Source organism: Epargyreus clarus, unplaced genomic scaffold (genome assembly GCF_041222505.1).
Source record: "Epargyreus clarus isolate Ecla_fem2 unplaced genomic scaffold, WU_Ecla_fem_2.2 ptg000008l, whole genome shotgun sequence".
Classification (NCBI taxonomy): Eukaryota; Metazoa; Arthropoda; class Insecta; order Lepidoptera; family Hesperiidae; genus Epargyreus; species Epargyreus clarus.
This window is the reverse complement of record NW_027332216.1, coordinates 2,589,570-2,607,902: the sequence shown is the minus strand read 5'-3', so window position 1 is coordinate 2,607,902 and position 18,333 is coordinate 2,589,570. Positions and strand designations below refer to the sequence as shown.

Genomic DNA, 18,333 nt, shown 5'->3' with positions numbered 1-18,333 from the left:
CCGTGGAAAGCGGTCAAGACCAAGAGCACTGATTTGCGTAACGTTGCGAATTGTTCGCTTTAATCGCAACTTAGATTCTTGAGCCGTTATTACATAGATTTACATTAGAAAAATCAATTAGTCTTTTCACTATATCTATTAGGTGCTAAGTTATGTAGCATCTTTTAAATTCGAGTAATACAATTCGATATATGAAATCATAAAAGTGCTTTATATAGTTGTCATTATCGCCAAAAAAATCCTAATAACATGGTATTACGAATTTTAATTTGTTTATTAATACGATTGCAAATATCTTAGACAAACAGTCGACAATGACTTCGCGTCGTTCTAATGAGCACTAATGTACCTTTTAATTAACAAAAACAACTTCATTACTGAACACTTTAATACCGTAAATAGAATAAAATAATTATAAACAATTTTACAAATGAACTTAAACAGATTTAATTAATAATTATTTAATAACAATCAAATTATTATTTAGTATAGTCCGCGCAAAACTGCTAGTCCGCTCTGATGTTGTTGCGAACAGTTGTAATCATACAGATTGCTATGGCGACGCGATTCATTTCTATATTCAGAGCGGACTAGATATTTTACCTACCTATTTTGTTGTTATTAAAAAAATCATATTTAATTTCCCAGTATTTAAGACATTTTATGAAATAAACCAATACAATTAAATTATGAGATATATTTTATTTAATAAAGAAAGTAATAAAAATACATATACAAGAAATATAACTTTATTACAAAAATATTTTTATAACTCAATTTAATACAATAACGTTATTTACAAATAGTTATTATAAACAGTTTTTCGTTATACGGTTTCTTACAACTAGTTCATTTTTTGACTATATTATATCCGTTTAAATAAAATTGAAATACAAAATGGTGGACTATTTTTTTATTCAAAAAGTAACAAAATGACTAGTTTTATAAACAACGCAAATAACTAAAATCATGTTTATTTCGAATTTAAATAAATTACAACACATAAAATTTGTAGTAGTCGTTCCCATATAAAGTTCAATATGTATCTTTTAAAATTAATATTAGGTATCATTAGATTAGAAATGGGTGTAAATATAAACAAACAGATATTAATAAACAGATGTTGAAAATAAAGAAAATATATATGTTTGAAGTAAGAACTAAGAGTACATATTCGAAAATTGGAATGTGTACTAGTAAGTACATAACACTTCGCCTTATACACTAGAAATGCGGTTTAGTCTTCAGAGCGTTGTTATAATATTATCTTTACAAATCTATACAAATTAACTGCCTTAGTACAGAAATGTATGCTCGATAACAATACTTAAAACCCTGTTTTTTATTCTCCAGGCTAACTCAGAAAAGCCAAAAAAATGGTTTATGTGGGCAGTGATATAGACCACATTTTATCAATCATTATAATTCATTATGTCATATATTATTTAAACAAAAGATTATAGCTACAAATATTATGAAGACTTTGTTCGCACAACTAAAATTAAATTCACAAAAATATTATGCGTAATTAAGATATAACAAGCTAAAACTTTAAACCGTTTTATAACGTTATATATTGTACGTTGTAGCATAAATTATAATTGTAACGCTTTTAAATTCATTAGTTTTACGTAAAGAAACAAAACAGATATATTTGTGACAGGTAAGACCACAAACCACAGACATTAGCCAAGGTGACACTCATTTAATGGATTTCAAATAGTACGATATTATTTACAATGTGATTTAGTTGCTAAATCAATGGTAATATATGTTTCATTCATTACCAAGTGAAGAGCATCTAGCTTATTGGGCTATATACGAGATGAGTACACTTAGGAAATAAATACGTATTTACACATTACTACATAATTTGAAGTATTTAAAATATAATATTGAGTTTATAGGAAGACTTTGAAAAGGAAGGAAGTGAACTGGAAAAAAAGTATATTCATTTTCTAGTAGCCTTACAAAAGCTTCATTTATGCTTCATTAAAAATAATGTTATATAATATATTATTTAGTTACAATTATTTTGTCCGCAAAAACTGCACTTACTGTCAGTATAATATAAAAGCACCTTTATTATTATGCAATAGGTTATTCAACAATCTTATTGTCTATGACCACATACTTTTTTACTCACAAACATGAACGAAACTGAATATAAGGAAGCTAGTTTTTTTTCCAAATGAATGCAGAAAATAATATGCATTTTTTATCAATATTTTTCATCAAGGGCTGCGTGTGATATAAAATTTTTGAAACATTATTAACACTTACAAATATAGACTATTGAAACAAATTAAAAAGCTGCCCATAAGACCGATTTTTTTACAATTTAATGTGACAAACATATTTTCGATAAAGCAGAATTTCTTAACTAGAACATACCTTCGCACATACCATTTTAAAATGAATGAACATTTTTAACAACATTACATAGATCGATTATTTTTTTTACGTTAAGAATTCTACATTTCACATATTTTGTTCCTCATCATTGAAATCGCAAGTGTAAGATATTAACCGTGGGTCGTCATAGGGCGTCGTGTTCTTTCAGTAGGAAGTGTCCCACTAGTCGCTTCTGGATGTCTGTCACGCCGCCGTAGATCTGAGTGCCTCGGGCGTCCCTAGGGACAATAGATACTTAGTTAAAATTAAGTTAATGACACGTTAAAATACTTCCATATACAGGAAATAGACATAGTATTAATTAACAGTAAATTTTTCACCGTCTTCATGGTCATTACACATTGTAATATGTACTATCAAGCATAAACGTTCAGGGTGGCAGTCCCATGTCAAACGGAAGTTGAGATATCCTTGAAAACAAATTTAAAGCACGACCTAGTACGTTATTTTTGCTAACGATGGGGGAAACGATGAAAAGATGGGATGCTGAAGATTGGACATCGAATTGTGTGGGATTTTAGCCAACTGAAATCCCCCCTGTAGCCGTCTTCAGCGCTACATAAAGACACGCAGTCTTCTGAGCGCGTTGCCTCATCGTGAGCTGCCTGAGTTTTACGTTCATCCTACATCTCCTTTCATATGTTTACGACGGTATGCGACCACATAAACTTTCCCTCCCTCGCTGCCAGCAACCACGGAAGCATCCCTTCCATTCACCTCTTACGACAAGCAGGGGATGCCGCATAGTACAGACACAACGAGCGGTACCTGTAGTGGCTCTCCAGACGACAGACAGGGCATACAAACACAACGTCAGTACCTGTAGTGTCTCTCCGCGGGGTAGTTAGTGGACAGTCCCCTGCCGCCGAGGATCTGCACGCAGTGGTCGGCGACGGCGGCGGCGCTGCGGCCCGACACGTACTTCGCCATCGCGCTGTTCTTCGTGGACACGTGCGACGCCGCGCGGTACGTCAGCAGCCGCGCTGACTCCACCAGGATACACATGTCCGAGAGACGGTCCTGGGGACAGAGGAATGATCATTTATGCACATGTCCGACAGACGGACAGACGACGACAGACGAAAGAAAGGCTAACCCTTTCTTCCATATCTACTTTTTGATAAAGAAAATGTTTGATATCTTAAGATAGCATGTGGCAGGGGAATGATAAAAATGAATATCCATTTTATATACATTTTTACATTATACTGACTCGAAATGACAAAATCACCTCAATTTCAGTAATTCCTTGAAATAATTGTATTAAATGATTTCAAATATTATCGTACTTAAATTTAAGAACAAAAGTTTTCCATGTAGTTCATAGCAAATGAGCAAGCAATGAGTCTTTTAATATATCACTAAAGAAGATTTCTTCTTTGAATTGAATTAATATGTATCTCCATTTGGAGATACATATTCATTCAATGTGTATCAATACTTTAAATGCTTGAAATCAATTTTACAGGCATACCTTAACCGAGGGCAATCGTGTTAAACGATTTCCGAAAGCTTCCCTTTCTTTGGCGTAATCTATTGCCGTGTCTAACGCAGCTTGAGCGATACCTGAAATACAAATAATCTTAATGTTAAATCAAATTACAGCAATTTATAAGTTTATAACAGTTATACACACAATAAAGATTTGTTAGTAGCTCCTGAGGAAGTAACCCAATCTTCTCAGAGCTGGCAGACATGAGAGATGTTCTTTGGCGGCAGTAGCCACTTACCATTAGGAGGAGTGCATACTCGTTTGCAACTCCTATATAAAAGAAAAAAAAGCAGGTAGACTCGAGTCAATTCTGCTTCGATAGTGGAGGGAGACGGACAAGTACACAAATTACAAATTAAAAGATTGTTCGTTAAGCTCCAATGCCTGGTCGCATCATTAGACTTAACAGAACTTCATCAATAAATGGCAAAAGTAATTATCAACTAAGCCGTGATAGTTTAGTGAATTAAGAAATTCTGCTTCTTATACGGGGATCCAAAGCTCCTAGATCTGCAATTTTTCAAAGTTATTTGTGCAGTAGACTATGGCCTCGACCCCTCTACCTTCGAGGATACCTGTGCTCAGCAGGGGGACAGTAGTAGCTTGTCGCCGACTCACCGACAGCATGCGCGGCGATGCCGATCCTGGCCTGGTCGAGCTGCCCCATGGCGATCTTGAACCCCTGCCCCGGCTCGCCGAGCAGGTTGCCGCGCGGCACGCGCACGTCCTCCAGCGTGAGGTCGCACGCGGTCGCCGCCCTGTAAGTGCCGCTTCACTTCTCACTTATCAGCTCTTTTTATACAAAGATCTAACTAAAGAGCTATCTATACAGACTGAGTACACCATACAGAGTGGGTATGGTGGATTTGTCAACAGTTTTACGAAAGGAACATATGTGTATGGTTCGGTTATAGTTCTGTTTATGGTTTAATAGTTAAAACGAATTTTAATTATTTTGGAAAACTGCTGTCAAAGTCTATGTAAAAGTGCTGTTAATGTTTTAGTAAAACTGCTAGTAATTGAGTACGTAACTGAATAACGGTCATGTAGTTTGGACCAAAAATTGCAGCACTATTTTTTTTAGCACTTCCTGAAATAGGGTAGCAGTATCTTCCTACGAAGATATTCTACTGAGTTGAATAAGTCAGCTTTGTTGAGCGATGGACGATGAAAAAAGAAACTTTGCGTACATTTCACTAAAAATTAAAAAATGCCTTAAAAATACCTACTGCACATGTGATACCTTTTTCGTTTACCGAATTTATCATCGAAATATTATCATTGACGTAATAAATACTACATGATGTGTTTTCAGGTCCCATTCAAATAGAAGCAGATAAGAGATAAGATTGCAGGAAGGGAACTGAAAGTCTTGACAAACAATTTACCATACTATTTTTGTTACATAAAGAGTCCCAGCTTAGTTGCCAAGGGTAAATTTTGATATATTTCTCTTCTATTAGACCTCCTTGAAGCCTCATGGATGACTATGAATGGGCTTAACTTCATCCGTACTTCCAATGCAACGGCATAACCGCCACACCCATTATAATAGCAAGTGTTTAGCTTCTGTGTTCATTCTCGTTTAAATTTATTTAATTTTATATAAAAGAAGTAGACAGCATCATCGGTTCTTACTACTATTAGCTTTAAAAATGAGGGAAGATGTTATAAGAAAACCTATGAATCTAAAAATTCTTCGTTAGGTTGTTAAAAATTGTGAAACTTAAATGTTCTATAATGCTTGTGAAGGGTACCGATTCGTAAATTAACTATAGATCAAAATGTTCTTAATTTAGGAATGTCTAACAGTACGGCCATGATAGGCTGATGATGATATGAAGTCTTCACAAAAGTGATACGCACCTGACGCCCATCAATGGTTCCTTCTTGCCTCGGAAGACACCCTCAGCATCAAGCGGCACCAGGAAACCTGAAGAATATTATTATTGATTTAGTGGAACAGCTGACGCTTCAAGATAATATTAACCAAGTCATGTCATGGACTCTTTAGTGGCAAAGTGACACCGATTTACCTATACGAGGTCTTTGAAAGTCTGTATAGATAGCTCTTTAGTTAGATCTTTGTTTCATTTGAGTTGGAACTTTTAAATTACTAGAACGACTTCAACAGGAATTAAGTGTCAATACGATCCTATTGTGTTTTCAGAACCCATCGGTTAAGAATCCATATAAAATAAGTGACTATCATCCACGACGTTAGAAAACATTTAGTCAACATACAAGCGAGTCCTTTGTGCTTCAGCTCAGGGTCGAAGGTGGCGAATACGGCGACAGCGGATCCCTCGATGGCGGACGTCACCCAGCTCTTCTTGCCGTTCAGGATCCAGTAGTCGCCGTCAAGCCGCGCTTTGGTCTGGATGCTAGCGACATCGCTTCCCGCGCCTAAAATAATTAAAACAGAATGCTCTTTGAAAAGTGTGTAGACAGACACATACAAGTTCCCAATGAGTTCTTAGGGGTATCGCCGTATTTAAATAAAGTTTAAGCAGGAGATTTGTGCTATTTAAAAGCTGATTACGTCTAACTGTGACCTCATTGTGAAGATTAGCTTATACTTAAATAAGAATAAAAAGTTGCATTATTTTGTTGAAATTTAGCCATCTACAGGCAGGCTTTTCATACATATAAATTTTAACTTTTGTTATTTGATAACTTGCCTGGTTCACTCAATGCGAAGCAACCGATGGAGCCCTTAGTGAAATCTCTTAAGAACCTCTCCTTCTGGTCTTCTGTGCCCTTTTCATTGACAAGATTGGCATAGAGGAAGTTGTGGATGGACAAGAGCATCCCTGTGCTGGCACAGCCTTGAGAGAGCTCCTCCACGATTACAGCTAGGGACAGATAGTCGAGCCCTAGACCTCCGTAGGCCTGGTCTACCGACGCACCCATAAAGCCTAGGTCCGTTAGACGTTTTACCTGAAGAAAGAAAGTAAAAATAGGCTATATAGCTTAACAAAGATCAAACAGTATATTTTACGTTGAATGGGTTTCTGCCTCCGTGCTACGGAAGGAAATTTGGGCCTTCGATCTCTGATTGGAGAGCAGTCGGTAGGTAAATTATCTGAGAATCTTGTTAATTAATAATGTTGCAGTTAAAATTATCTTATTTATACACTAAAAGCCATTCGTGCGCGTCTAGCACCCCATTGCGTTTTTCTTGAATTTCTTACTACTTTTATCAATTAGTTACATTTAAAATTGAATACAAAACTCCATTACTTGCAGTGAGCAATTAACTTAAAAATAGACCACAATAATAAACAAGAGATAAGAAAACGTCAACTCCCCACTACCTATAACTTGTAATTTTATCCTCCCAAACTTTAGCATGATATTATATTCCCTTATCAGTTTATATAAAAAAATACAATTTTATCGGCACGCTCTCAAAGATTTGCTGCGGTAGATAAAATCTGACCAGCGTTCAGATAGTAACCCATTTCGATTTATCAGTATTTAACAGTATTGATGTCATCCCAGAGGATCAAAAGACGTCAGTGAAAATGCTATTTAGCATTAAGTCCGCCTTTTTCACCACATTGTTTTTAACATGGTCAATAAAGAGTAAATAAATAAGTGAAACGAAATGTTCTTGCATATTGCAGAATAATCACAGTTGCAACGTAAACATAATATATGTACAAATAAATAGTCGTAAATACTATTTATTTGTACACATTTCTCGACGCGCGGAGCGATTATTGACGATAAGTACTGCTTTAAACTTCCAAGACTACTACAAATTGCGCAATGTCCTTTTGCGAATGAGTAGAAAATACGATAGACTCTAATAACATACAGCACTCATTTTGTATATCCGTTTTACAGAAAATCTTTTATTTTTAATACTATTTGTGTGCTAAGGGAGACGCATTTTAATTCATCCCATTTTACAGAAAATCGATTTTTTTTAATACTATTTGTGTGCTAAGGGGGAGGCATTCTAACAAAGTCATCAGGGGTAGCATCTGTGGCTGATCGCAGGTAGGACTCTAATTTTATATGGAGTTGATTACAGACGTTCATTGGCAGTAGCAGCCACTTACTATCAGGTGATTGCATGCTACTTCAATATTACAAATTATAAATGATATTTCCAACGTAAGAAAATAATGAAGTATTTAAGCGACGATAATGCTTATAACAAGTCCTTGTTTGCATTGCATTTGTACGGCGTTAAGGATAACAATATTTAACAGTTTCGCCGCGTTCTAGGTCACAGATAACCATATGCGGGGTGAACACAACCTTGCTCCGATAAAACCCGTTTTAACTTCATCAAAAAGAAATAAACTTTTTTGTAAGTACTTAAGTTGAACTGACATTTTAATACAATAATCAAAAGTATTATTGTTCCATTGCTGCGCACGAGTTTTCTCTTGGAATGAGAAGGGCTTTAGGCTGACCATAGATTAGGCTTATTTCAGTAAGTTCTTTTTTTGAATTCTTGACAAATAAAAACATTTTTAGAGAAAATTTACGAATAAATAACTAATACTGCGTAATTTACGTAAAAAATAAATAATTATTTCAAATATTTTAGGGACATTTTTGCATGGAGACGTGGCAAAACTTTTTTACGCAACTATTTCAATTCTCAAAACTGGGAACATTTTCTTGTTAGGAGTGAGTAATCTTTACTAATCTATGAGTCTGACTTTTTCAAGCTGGGTAAGTGCGTATTTGTAAACCTTTGAAAACTTTTTAGAGACCTTTCAGATCAGTTTATCCATCAAGTTCTATTTCACCGTCTAATACGCACACAACGAGAAATCAGAAGCATTGTGCTAGTTTTTTTAAGCTGCAACGTAATTAATTAATGAGCATATTATTTTCTATACAATATTAATTGTAATGTTATAAGTACTTCTCCTTTCAGACTCTAATGTTCCTTTCAGAACTTTTACTTACAGGTGAATGCGCTTGGTCTGTACACACCTTAAGTCTTAAAGGCTTTTTTGACCTTACTTGTACTTGTGCAAGATGTACCTACTTGTATTACGAATGAAGGTCGGGTTAAGTCATTCTCATAATAAAAATTGTAATTTATTGCACTTTGCACTTAACATTTTTTTATGCAAAATCTGTTATTTTTTAAAGCGAAAAAATAGCACTCGTCAGTTAAGTGCTACTCGACTAATCTATTAAATGTTTTTGTCACAATGTAAGTGCGATGGTTTTAATTACTAGGGATGAAACAAATAAAATATGACGTACAGATAGGTATAACGTAAATATATTGTTTCATAGAGTATACATACTACTTTGGTCATTAGTGACGTCAGAGAACTTATTATTGTAACTAGGAAATAATGTAACACATTGTCTCACAGATAACAACATAAAAACATATCAAAATCAAAATGTTGAACTAATCTCGCGCTATCGTTACATCTTGACAAAATGTGCCATCAGAAGCAGATAATAATACAGAATATTACATAATGGAACAAATAAGATATACATGATAAGTAATAAATGTCTATTAGAATTATAAGCGCATTTTGGGCATCATAGAACTTCATCCCAACCTTCATCAACTTCAACCCATAATGTTTCACTGGGTTGGAATGATTGAGAAATCTAAAATATAAGTGGAGCATTTCATATCGTATTCTAAACTGGCCTGACTTAAACTTAGGACTCACAACACTATTTTATGTACAAGTTATTTTAACTAGTCTCTATAAAGTAATCAATGTTATTATACTAAGTCATTTAGTTTTTCTTAGATAAGTTGGACTGTCTACCTGGTACTACAGTGCATGCAGTCAACCTTTTATAAAAAAGTTTATTGTGATTTTATAAAAGTATAAGTATAAGTATAAGTACGGCTGTATTTAAAGAGTTAGGTAAGGAAGATGTACCTACTTGATAAAGTTATTTCAAATAAATTTTTAAAGGTTGCAATGCATCTGGAGGCCATTCTGGGATACAAATGTGATACATGAAATCTAAATTTTATGCATGTTAAACCTATTTTATTGTTTAAGTTGATTACAGATTGCTATAGAACATGATGAGGATTTACTGTCAGTGTACTGTATACTTAAAAAACTAACCTGTTCGAAGGGGAATCTAGCCTGCAAGTCCAGTTTGGAGGCATTGGGCTTAAGATGCTCATTAGTGAAATTCCTCGCCAGCTCCTGCATGGCCAGCTGCTGCTCCGACAGCTGGCTGGTGAAGGTGCGGCTTTGGGCCACAACCCTGATGCATTGTAGAGTATTTACTGTAAGATGATAAAGTTATTACAATGGTTGCTTTCATTGATTAAAAATGAGGTTATCAACTGGATGCCATATAGCTATATAATACAGTTGGATTACATAATATTGACATAACATTATCTTTATATGGGCTTTAAAAGAAATATATTGATTTCTTGTGTTTTATTTTTGTAATACTCAATTCTCAATTTGATTTTTTTTTAAGTTTTAAGTCCAATAAGAATTCAAGTTTTAAAATTACTTATTTTTTAAAGTTATTTTAAAATTACACAATGATGATTATGCTGTACACTTCCTCACAATATTTTTTGGGTTTCTTTTTTGTTTTTTTATTTTATTTACCAATAGTTTATCAAAATTTTATTAAACATTTTCATTTGTTTGAATTTATCAGTCAATCAATCAATGCAAATTTTAGCAAATTAAACTTTTCTATATTTTTGTAACAACAAAATTACAAAACAGAATAAAAACATTAAATTAAATTGTAAAATTTAATCAGAATTAAGATTAAATTCCATTATTAAAATATTAATTTATATTTTTATGTTTAAACTCTAGAGATTATATAGTAGTATTATTTAATTAATTTTATACATTAATATTTGAATACAAAAAATTAAAAGATAATTACTAAAGTTCATCAAAGATAAGTTAATCAATTAGCAAAATAGTAAAATTAAGATAACCATGAATTGGCACTTACCTATAGTTAAAATAATTTGTAATTTTTATACACATATTCATTAACATGCCGACAACATACAAAGGACTATCTATATAATTATAAAAAAATAAAATAAATTAAATACAACTTACAATTTAATTTCGACTTCAGAAACGCGCTCGCTGCCATGGTCGACAAACACGGTATAATAATGTTAATTTGTACAAATATCACACACGCCCGCGCCAATCCACTGTATGATAATGATACTGCCTATTGATAATGCCAAGGTCAGCCAGTTTGGATTTTCGGAGTTTAGTGTCAACAACAGCCGGCCTTATTAAAGTATTTTTTATAATTACGGTATTCGATACTTAATGATATGATTTTATTATGAGTACACTCTGCTATATTCAGTTTATTCTAGGTAATTATGTTCTTACAGTAGTTTTAGTATGAAAAAATATTTTTTGCTGTTTTTAAAAATCACATTGATAATGACACATTACAAAAACACAAATGACAAATTTGAGATTTGACAACAGTGACATATGAATACTAAATCAAGTTTTAGTATTCATATGTCACTGTTGTCAAATCTGTAGTGATGAAAGTAATGGTTGAATTAAAATTACGCTATGTTTGCTATCTAGAAAAAACTAACAGACAATCAAATAATTTACACCACTTTTTTCTGGAGCAAAATATTTTCCGAAGAGCGTTTTTGTTTTCCAGCATTTTAAAAATATCTAAATTAAAAAAAAAGCAAATCTATCGTTGACTAACTTTATTACCTAAAAATAACGTAGCGATTATTTTTAGTACAGCACTATAGGCAATTAAATTTAAATGTCACTTTGACAATAACAACAGCTGTCATAGCTATAGTTTTGTTTGCTGAAAAGGAAAACTGAAAAGTGATAATGTTAATTGGATAAGGGGCATTGTTTTCATAATTATTAAATACAATCTGTTATCAAAAGTCAGATAACACGTCATTTGGTGTTTTAATAGTGCAAGATAATATAGTATACAGCCAGGAATAATGACTTCAATTTTCGATCAGTACGAGCAGGAATCCCAGGTGACCCAGCGGGCGGTGCCCGTGTCTGAGCAAATGACGTCATCAGGGTATATCAGCATGCAGCTGGAAGACAACAAGCCGATGTTTTCGAAACAGAAGATGAACTTCAACCCGTCAGATCGGATTACCTTTGTGGCGGTGGCCAGCGACTTCTTAGTCCTCGCCATGGCTAATGGCAAGCTCTTCAGACTTGATTTGAAAAACCCTGATCAGCAAGAAGGTAATTCATACAAGATATATAATTTAAATTTCATACATATTATAAGTGACTTGTCTAAAATAGGCTTGTCTAAGATATTTACATTATTTATTATTAAAACACCTCCAACAATGATTCAAAACTGCTATCAAAAGAATAGGCACTCTGAATACTGTCACTCACAACTGCGGACTATCTTTCATACCTTATATTTATAAGTTAGTCAAGATAAACATAAGCAACATCACACAAAGCAGGCACAGCACAAGCAGGTAAACATATGTAGAGTACAGTTTGTATATTTGTGACTGCATATCTTGTTTCAGAAATTCACTATGCAAAATATGTTCAACCAAACTCCAGGCTAACATCCATATTCCTGGATCCACTCGGCTACCACCTGCTCATGTCATTCACACCTAGAAACAAGGATGGTAACCCTGAGCTAGTGTACCTCCATCGCAAGAGTAGTAAGGTGAAGGTAGTGGCTAAGTCAAGGAACTATGAAGTGACGGAGGTGGGGTGGAATTATGAGAACACATCTACAGCGACAACTGCTCCGATTCTACTGGGGACATCACAAGGGCACATTCTAGAGACAGAGTTAGAAGCCAACAGTGATAAGATGTTTACGGCCAGTCATCAGTATTGGAGACAGGTGAGAAGATGTATACTGATTATTATCTGGTATTTATTAATGGTGCTAAACATGTCTTATTAATGTATGCTCATTAGTATGTTCGGCAGTGGTTCTCAAGTAGTATAATAAATTACTCAAGTCATTTGCTGTTTTTGAGGTAAAATTAATGTTTTCCCACTACAACATATGTTGTAGTGGAAAATCCCTACCTATGTTTTAGGTAGGGTCTGTGTAATTACAGTCTTGAAAATTTATATGAAATACAATGAAAGTATTGTTATCTAATATAGTAATGTTATGCCTTTTTTTGTATTCTTAAACAAAAAGAAAAACCTTGAGATTTGAGCTCTAACTGGTGACACAATAATTCTGAAAAAAAATTACATATTGATTTTAATAGTTTTGTTATTTTTACCCAAGCTGCCTAATTATTTACCACTGTATGGAAGCAAGGAAATTGATGGATTGGTAATATTTTTTACTAGATAGTAAAGTGTAGTTTGCATAGTATGTTTTCACGTATCAACATAGTTTCAGTTAATTGGGTTCATCCAATTGTATTTCAAGTAAACCTACTCATGGTATGGTTAAGGTAAAGGTTAAGGAAGACATTTTAATATTGATTATATCTTAAAGAATTAAATTGGTCATCATGTAGGGTTTTTAAAAATAACATTTTTAACAACTCTATAAGGCCAGTAAGAATATTTTAAGGTAATATAATGATGCTAGAATGATAACCAGAAATGAAAGCTTAATGCACCATTTGAAAAACGCGCGAGCATGAAATTTAGCCACTAGTAGACACCCATCCAGTTTTTGAGTGCACCCTATGATGCTTTATTTTGTAGGTACTCATAGATTGTGAACTACACAACCCGTGGGGCTATGTGGATATCTTTAGAGATTACAGAACCACTTTTATTTTCAGGTTTTTGATATTGGAAAAGGTAACGATACTCCGATCACTGGAATAGAATTTCGCAGGATTAACTCTACAACAGAATACTTCATCTTTATCACTACTCCGAACAGACTATACCAGTTTATTGGCGATGCTGTGTTCACGGATGACAAACCTTCTCTACAGTATATATTTCATTCATATCTTACTATAGCAGAATCGTTTCAAGAAATACCTTCTACTCTAAACTACTCGCAGTTACAATTTTTCTACGACAAGAAAAATCTTCCAACTTTTGCCTGGTTAACTGAACCTGGTATTTTTCATGGGCAGGTAGGCATTACATGACTAAAATAATTAATTTATTCTATAGGTAATACCTTATTTGTTATATTATTTATCTTAGGGATTTAAAAAAACAAAGCATGTGACAAGTCAATATCGAAACTATAGTCTTGACTGAACACATACTTTTAATGTCTTAAACCTACTTGACTACTGTGTGGAATTTCTAATTTCTTTTGAAAATTCGAATTTAATTTCAAAGTATATATCTTTACTTTCAGTTGGATCTTAATTCCCAAAGAAATTCTAATTCTCTTTTCACACAAGGCGAACTTATAAATTACCCGGCAGATGCAAATGCCAAGGAAACTGTACCTATAGCCTTTGTACTGACCGAATTTCATGTTTTGCTCATGTATTCAAATAAGGTTAAAGCTGTATCTCTGTTGAACCAAGAGTTAGTGTATGAAGATAATTATTCTGAAGCGCATGGGAAACTCATAAATATTGTTCAGGATCCATTGAAAAGGACCATCTGGGCCATCACAGACAAGTCCGTGTTCAGATACAAAGTGACCAGGGAAGAAAGAAACGTTTGGAGAATATATTCTGATAAAAAGCAATTCGACTTAGCCAAAGAGCACTGCAATAATAACCCCGCCTTCATCGACATAATTAATGTGAAACAAGCCGAGCTACTGTTCTCGGAAGGCGATTACGATAGAAGCGCTGAAATCTTCGCAGAAACGCAAAGCAGTTTCGAAACAGTTTGCCTTAAATTTCTGGAAATTAACCAAGTGAATGCCTTGAAGATTTATTTAGGAAAAAGACTGGAATCCTTACAAGAAGACGAGAATACCTTAATATCCATGATAGTGATTTGGATGACGGAGTTGTACGTGTCTCAATTGGGACAGTTAAGACGGTCGGGAAAGGAAGATTCTGAGGAGTATCATCATATTCAGAGCGATTTCGAAGTGTTCCTCCTACAGCCAAAAGTTGTGAAATGCATGCAGCACGTGAAATCCGTCATATACGACGTGATGTCGTCACACGGCGACAAACAGAACTTGATCAAGTTGACAGTGCTCAACGAAGACTATGAGAATGTGATCTCGCAACACATTTACAGGAAGTCGTACTTAGAGGCATTGAACATGTTGCAAACGTTGAAAAAACCGGAGCTGTTCTACCATTTCGCTCCATTGTTAATGGAAGAAACTGCTAAGTCTACAGTAAACGCACTTATTTCTCAAGGACCAAAGCTGAGCCCTTCGAAATTGTTACCAGCGTTCCTCGCGTGTCCAAAAGATGAGGCTCACGTGAATGAGATAGTGAGGTATTTGGAGTTTATGGTCCAGAACTTCAATGTGAAGGACAGGGCGATACACAACTATCTGCTCACATTGTATGCCGAGTCTGATCTAAAAGCTCTCATGAGATACTTGACGAGGCAGGGGCAGGATATGTCATTGGTCAACTATGATATCCATTACGCTTTAAGGTATGTATAGAAGACAACATCGCTTAACGCTGCCGTTAAAAGGCAGAATAAGATTCGCTTGCCTCAAAGGAATTACAAATAAGTTACCTTAATAGGAGCACTTTAATAGGAGTTATCGATAATAAATAATTATCTCTTAATTATTTTTTCTCAGGCTATGCCGCGAGAAAGGGCTTTCAGAAGCATGTGTTAAGTTGTCCACACTTCTCGGTCTATGGGAGACTGCTACAGAGTTGGCTTTGGACTTCGACGTGTCTCTTGCGAAAGATGTTGCCTCTATGCCGGACGATACGCGGTTGCAAAGGAGACTATGGCTTGGTGTTGGTAAGTACGTTTCAAATGTATCTAAGTAAATACTATGCGGTTCTATTTTATACAAAAATATTGAGTAAATTTGGAGGAATATATGAGATTCTTTAATGTTATGCAAGCATATAGGTAAGCATAATTATGAGCATATAAAATGACAATTATGTTTAATTTAAAATTAGATACCTTGACACATTATGATTTAGATATGTACATAAATATTTAAGAACACTAGATAAGGATGTCTAGAGCAAGCAACTAATAATGTTTTTCAATAATTTCCAGCCGAGCATATTATAAGGAAGAATCAAGATTTAAAAGAAGCGATGAGTTTATTAGAAGAGTGTCCACTTATCAAGATTGAGGACATCCTGCCGTTCTTCAGCGACGTGGTCACCATCGACCACTTCAGAGAACCTATATGTCAATCTCTTCAGGTACCTTTTAGTAACTCAATAGATTACTTACCAAGTGCAAGTTTAACTTATTTTAGCACTTCTCGCTTATGCTTATATATGTACTTTACTAGCTGACCCGGCAAACTTTGTACTGCGTCAAAATCTATTTATCAAATATATTTCACATAAAATATAGCCTATGTTACTCGTAGATAATGCAGCTTTCAAATGGTGAAAGAATTTTTAAAATCGGTCCAGTAGTTTTTGAACCTATTCATTACAACCAAACAAACAAACAAAGTTTTCCTCTTTATAATATTAGTGTAGATAATGGCAGAATATGCGTAATTTACTTACAAATTCATGGCAATCTTTCAGGAATACAACAACCAAATTGAGGAACTCAAAGCTGAAATGGAAGACGCAACTAAGTCTGCCGAATATGTAAGTTTAATGATATATTTATTTTTATATTTTTGTATGTTTTTTACTTCTATCATTTGTCATGTAAATATGATCTAATTGATATTAATAAAATTATAGTGTTCATTGTACAGGTTGATACCATTAAAAATCTTATTTTTCCATCAAATAACCATTCTATTTTTATTTTTTTTGTCGAGTGTACAAAGTTTATCAATGTCATGTGTGCCAAGTACACCATCATCAAGTATGCGATGGCCCATGCCTTCAACTATTCGTAATTATCTAATAATGAAAGTACAATAAAGTTAGGCTGAAAGGCAAAAAGCCAAAGCCGTAAAACACCTTTAAAAAAAATCATCGAGTATACCAGCTACAGCTTACAGCCCTGTATTTGGTCAGGTCCGCGGGGAGATCCAGTCGTTCCGCAACCGCAGCGTGTTGGTGTCGGTGTCGGACGCGTGCTGCGTGTGCGGGCTGGCGCTGCTGCTGCGCCCCTTCTACCTGTTCCCCTGCGCGCACCGCTTCCACAGCGACTGCCTGCTCAGCGAGACGCTGCCCATCCTCGGTCAGTATGAGCATTGATTGCAGATTTGAAGTAGAAAACGCGTGTTTTTTTTATAATTTAGGAGTAGCATATAAATTATAATTAGATTTAGACGAGCATGCAGTCCACCTGATAGTAAGTGGCTACTGCCGCCCACGGACATCTGTAATCAACCCCAAATAGGATTAGATGTTCCAATCTGAGGTCGGTCACGGATACGCCCCTACCCCTAAAGAACGCCTCGGAAAAGTATTGTAAGTAAGAAGGGTGTGGTAAGGGAGACCTTACCACACTCTTCAAACCAGAACACAGCAGCACCTAACACTACTGTTATGAGGGAGAAATAGATTTAGCCGCCGGAGTCGAACAACAAAGGGTTCTACCACTTCCCAAAAATGTAAGTGTCCAAATCCGCAGTTATAACTATCGCCCGGGATGTGCGAGATTAAACTTATATCTATTAATTCGAGATTTCTTTCTCTTTCTTGTTTGTTGTTCTCTAACTAGAAACTTTTAAACTACGCTATATACAGCATCTTTAGTCTATAATACTATATTTTGGGAAAGACATTTATATTACTAAATTGTGCATTATTTACAGCGCCCGCCCGCCGCAACAAACTAACGGACCTGCAGCGACAGTTAGCGGTGCTGTCGAACGTGGAGCTGGCGACGGTGACGTCGAGCGGGCTGCCCTTCCGCGAGGTCATCAAGAACGAGATCGACGACATCGTCGCCAGCGAGTGCATCTTCTGCGGCGAGCACATGATCGCTTGTATCGATAAGCCGTTCATTGCTGATGAAGACTGGGACAGGGTTATGAAGGAGTGGGAGTGATTGGGTATACTAGATATATGGACTATTAATATTAATAGTTAACTAGTGGTGCCCGCGGCTTCGCCGGCATTTTAAAGAAATAATATGACATACAAGAAACGGAAATTTTGTACCTGCATTGGAAAGACAGTGGTGCCATCTGTCAAAAAGTGGTCTTACCAACTCCCAAACCCTCGTGGGCTCTTGGACAAGAACTTTGCTAAAGATCATCACTTGATCAAATGCATAGTTTCCGATTCTATAACTACTTACGAATTAAAAATTAATTAAAAAAAAACCTTTTTCCACGGACTAAATTGTGAATCTAAACCATTCTCAGTCCCCTTGAACACACACAAATTACATCAAATTACATCAAATTCAGTCCAGTCGTTTAGG

The 18,333-nt window shown here is 35.0% G+C and overlaps 2 protein-coding genes across 4 annotated transcripts; one reads left to right on the top strand and one right to left on the bottom strand.

Moving 5' to 3' along the window:
- Nucleotides 1-733: 733 nt before the first annotated feature.
- On the bottom strand, nt 734-11,276 carry LOC140744114 (short-chain specific acyl-CoA dehydrogenase, mitochondrial). 2 transcript variants are annotated; one of them, XM_073075592.1, is made up of 9 exons: nt 10,978-11,276; nt 9,994-10,160; nt 6,589-6,847; nt 6,152-6,313; nt 5,774-5,840; nt 4,526-4,677; nt 3,890-3,981; nt 3,236-3,435; nt 734-2,633 (listed from the first exon to the last, which is right to left on the bottom strand). In XM_073075592.1, exons 1-9 carry the CDS (start codon nt 11,012-11,014, stop codon nt 2,540-2,542), a joined length of 1,230 nt encoding a protein of 409 aa, XP_072931693.1. In that variant the 5' UTR covers nt 11,015-11,276; the 3' UTR covers nt 734-2,539. The 2 variants fall into 2 exon arrangements, with proteins under 2 accessions (XP_072931693.1, XP_072931694.1); XM_073075593.1 differs by having other exon boundaries at nt 4,526-4,665.
- Nucleotides 11,277-11,673: 397 nt separating this feature from the next.
- Nucleotides 11,674-18,232, top strand: dor (vacuolar protein sorting-associated protein 18 dor). 2 transcript variants are annotated; one of them, XM_073075586.1, is made up of 10 exons: nt 11,674-12,129; nt 12,435-12,766; nt 13,169-13,216; nt 13,680-13,985; nt 14,219-15,441; nt 15,596-15,765; nt 16,036-16,187; nt 16,527-16,592; nt 16,974-17,139; nt 17,720-18,232. In XM_073075586.1, exons 1-10 carry the CDS (start codon nt 11,871-11,873, stop codon nt 17,953-17,955), a joined length of 2,958 nt encoding a protein of 985 aa, XP_072931687.1. In that variant the 5' UTR covers nt 11,674-11,870; the 3' UTR covers nt 17,956-18,232. The 2 variants fall into 2 exon arrangements, with proteins under 2 accessions (XP_072931687.1, XP_072931688.1); XM_073075587.1 differs by lacking the exon at nt 13,169-13,216 and having other exon boundaries at nt 11,675-12,129; nt 17,720-18,229.
- The last annotated feature ends 101 nt before the right edge of the window (nt 18,233-18,333 follow it).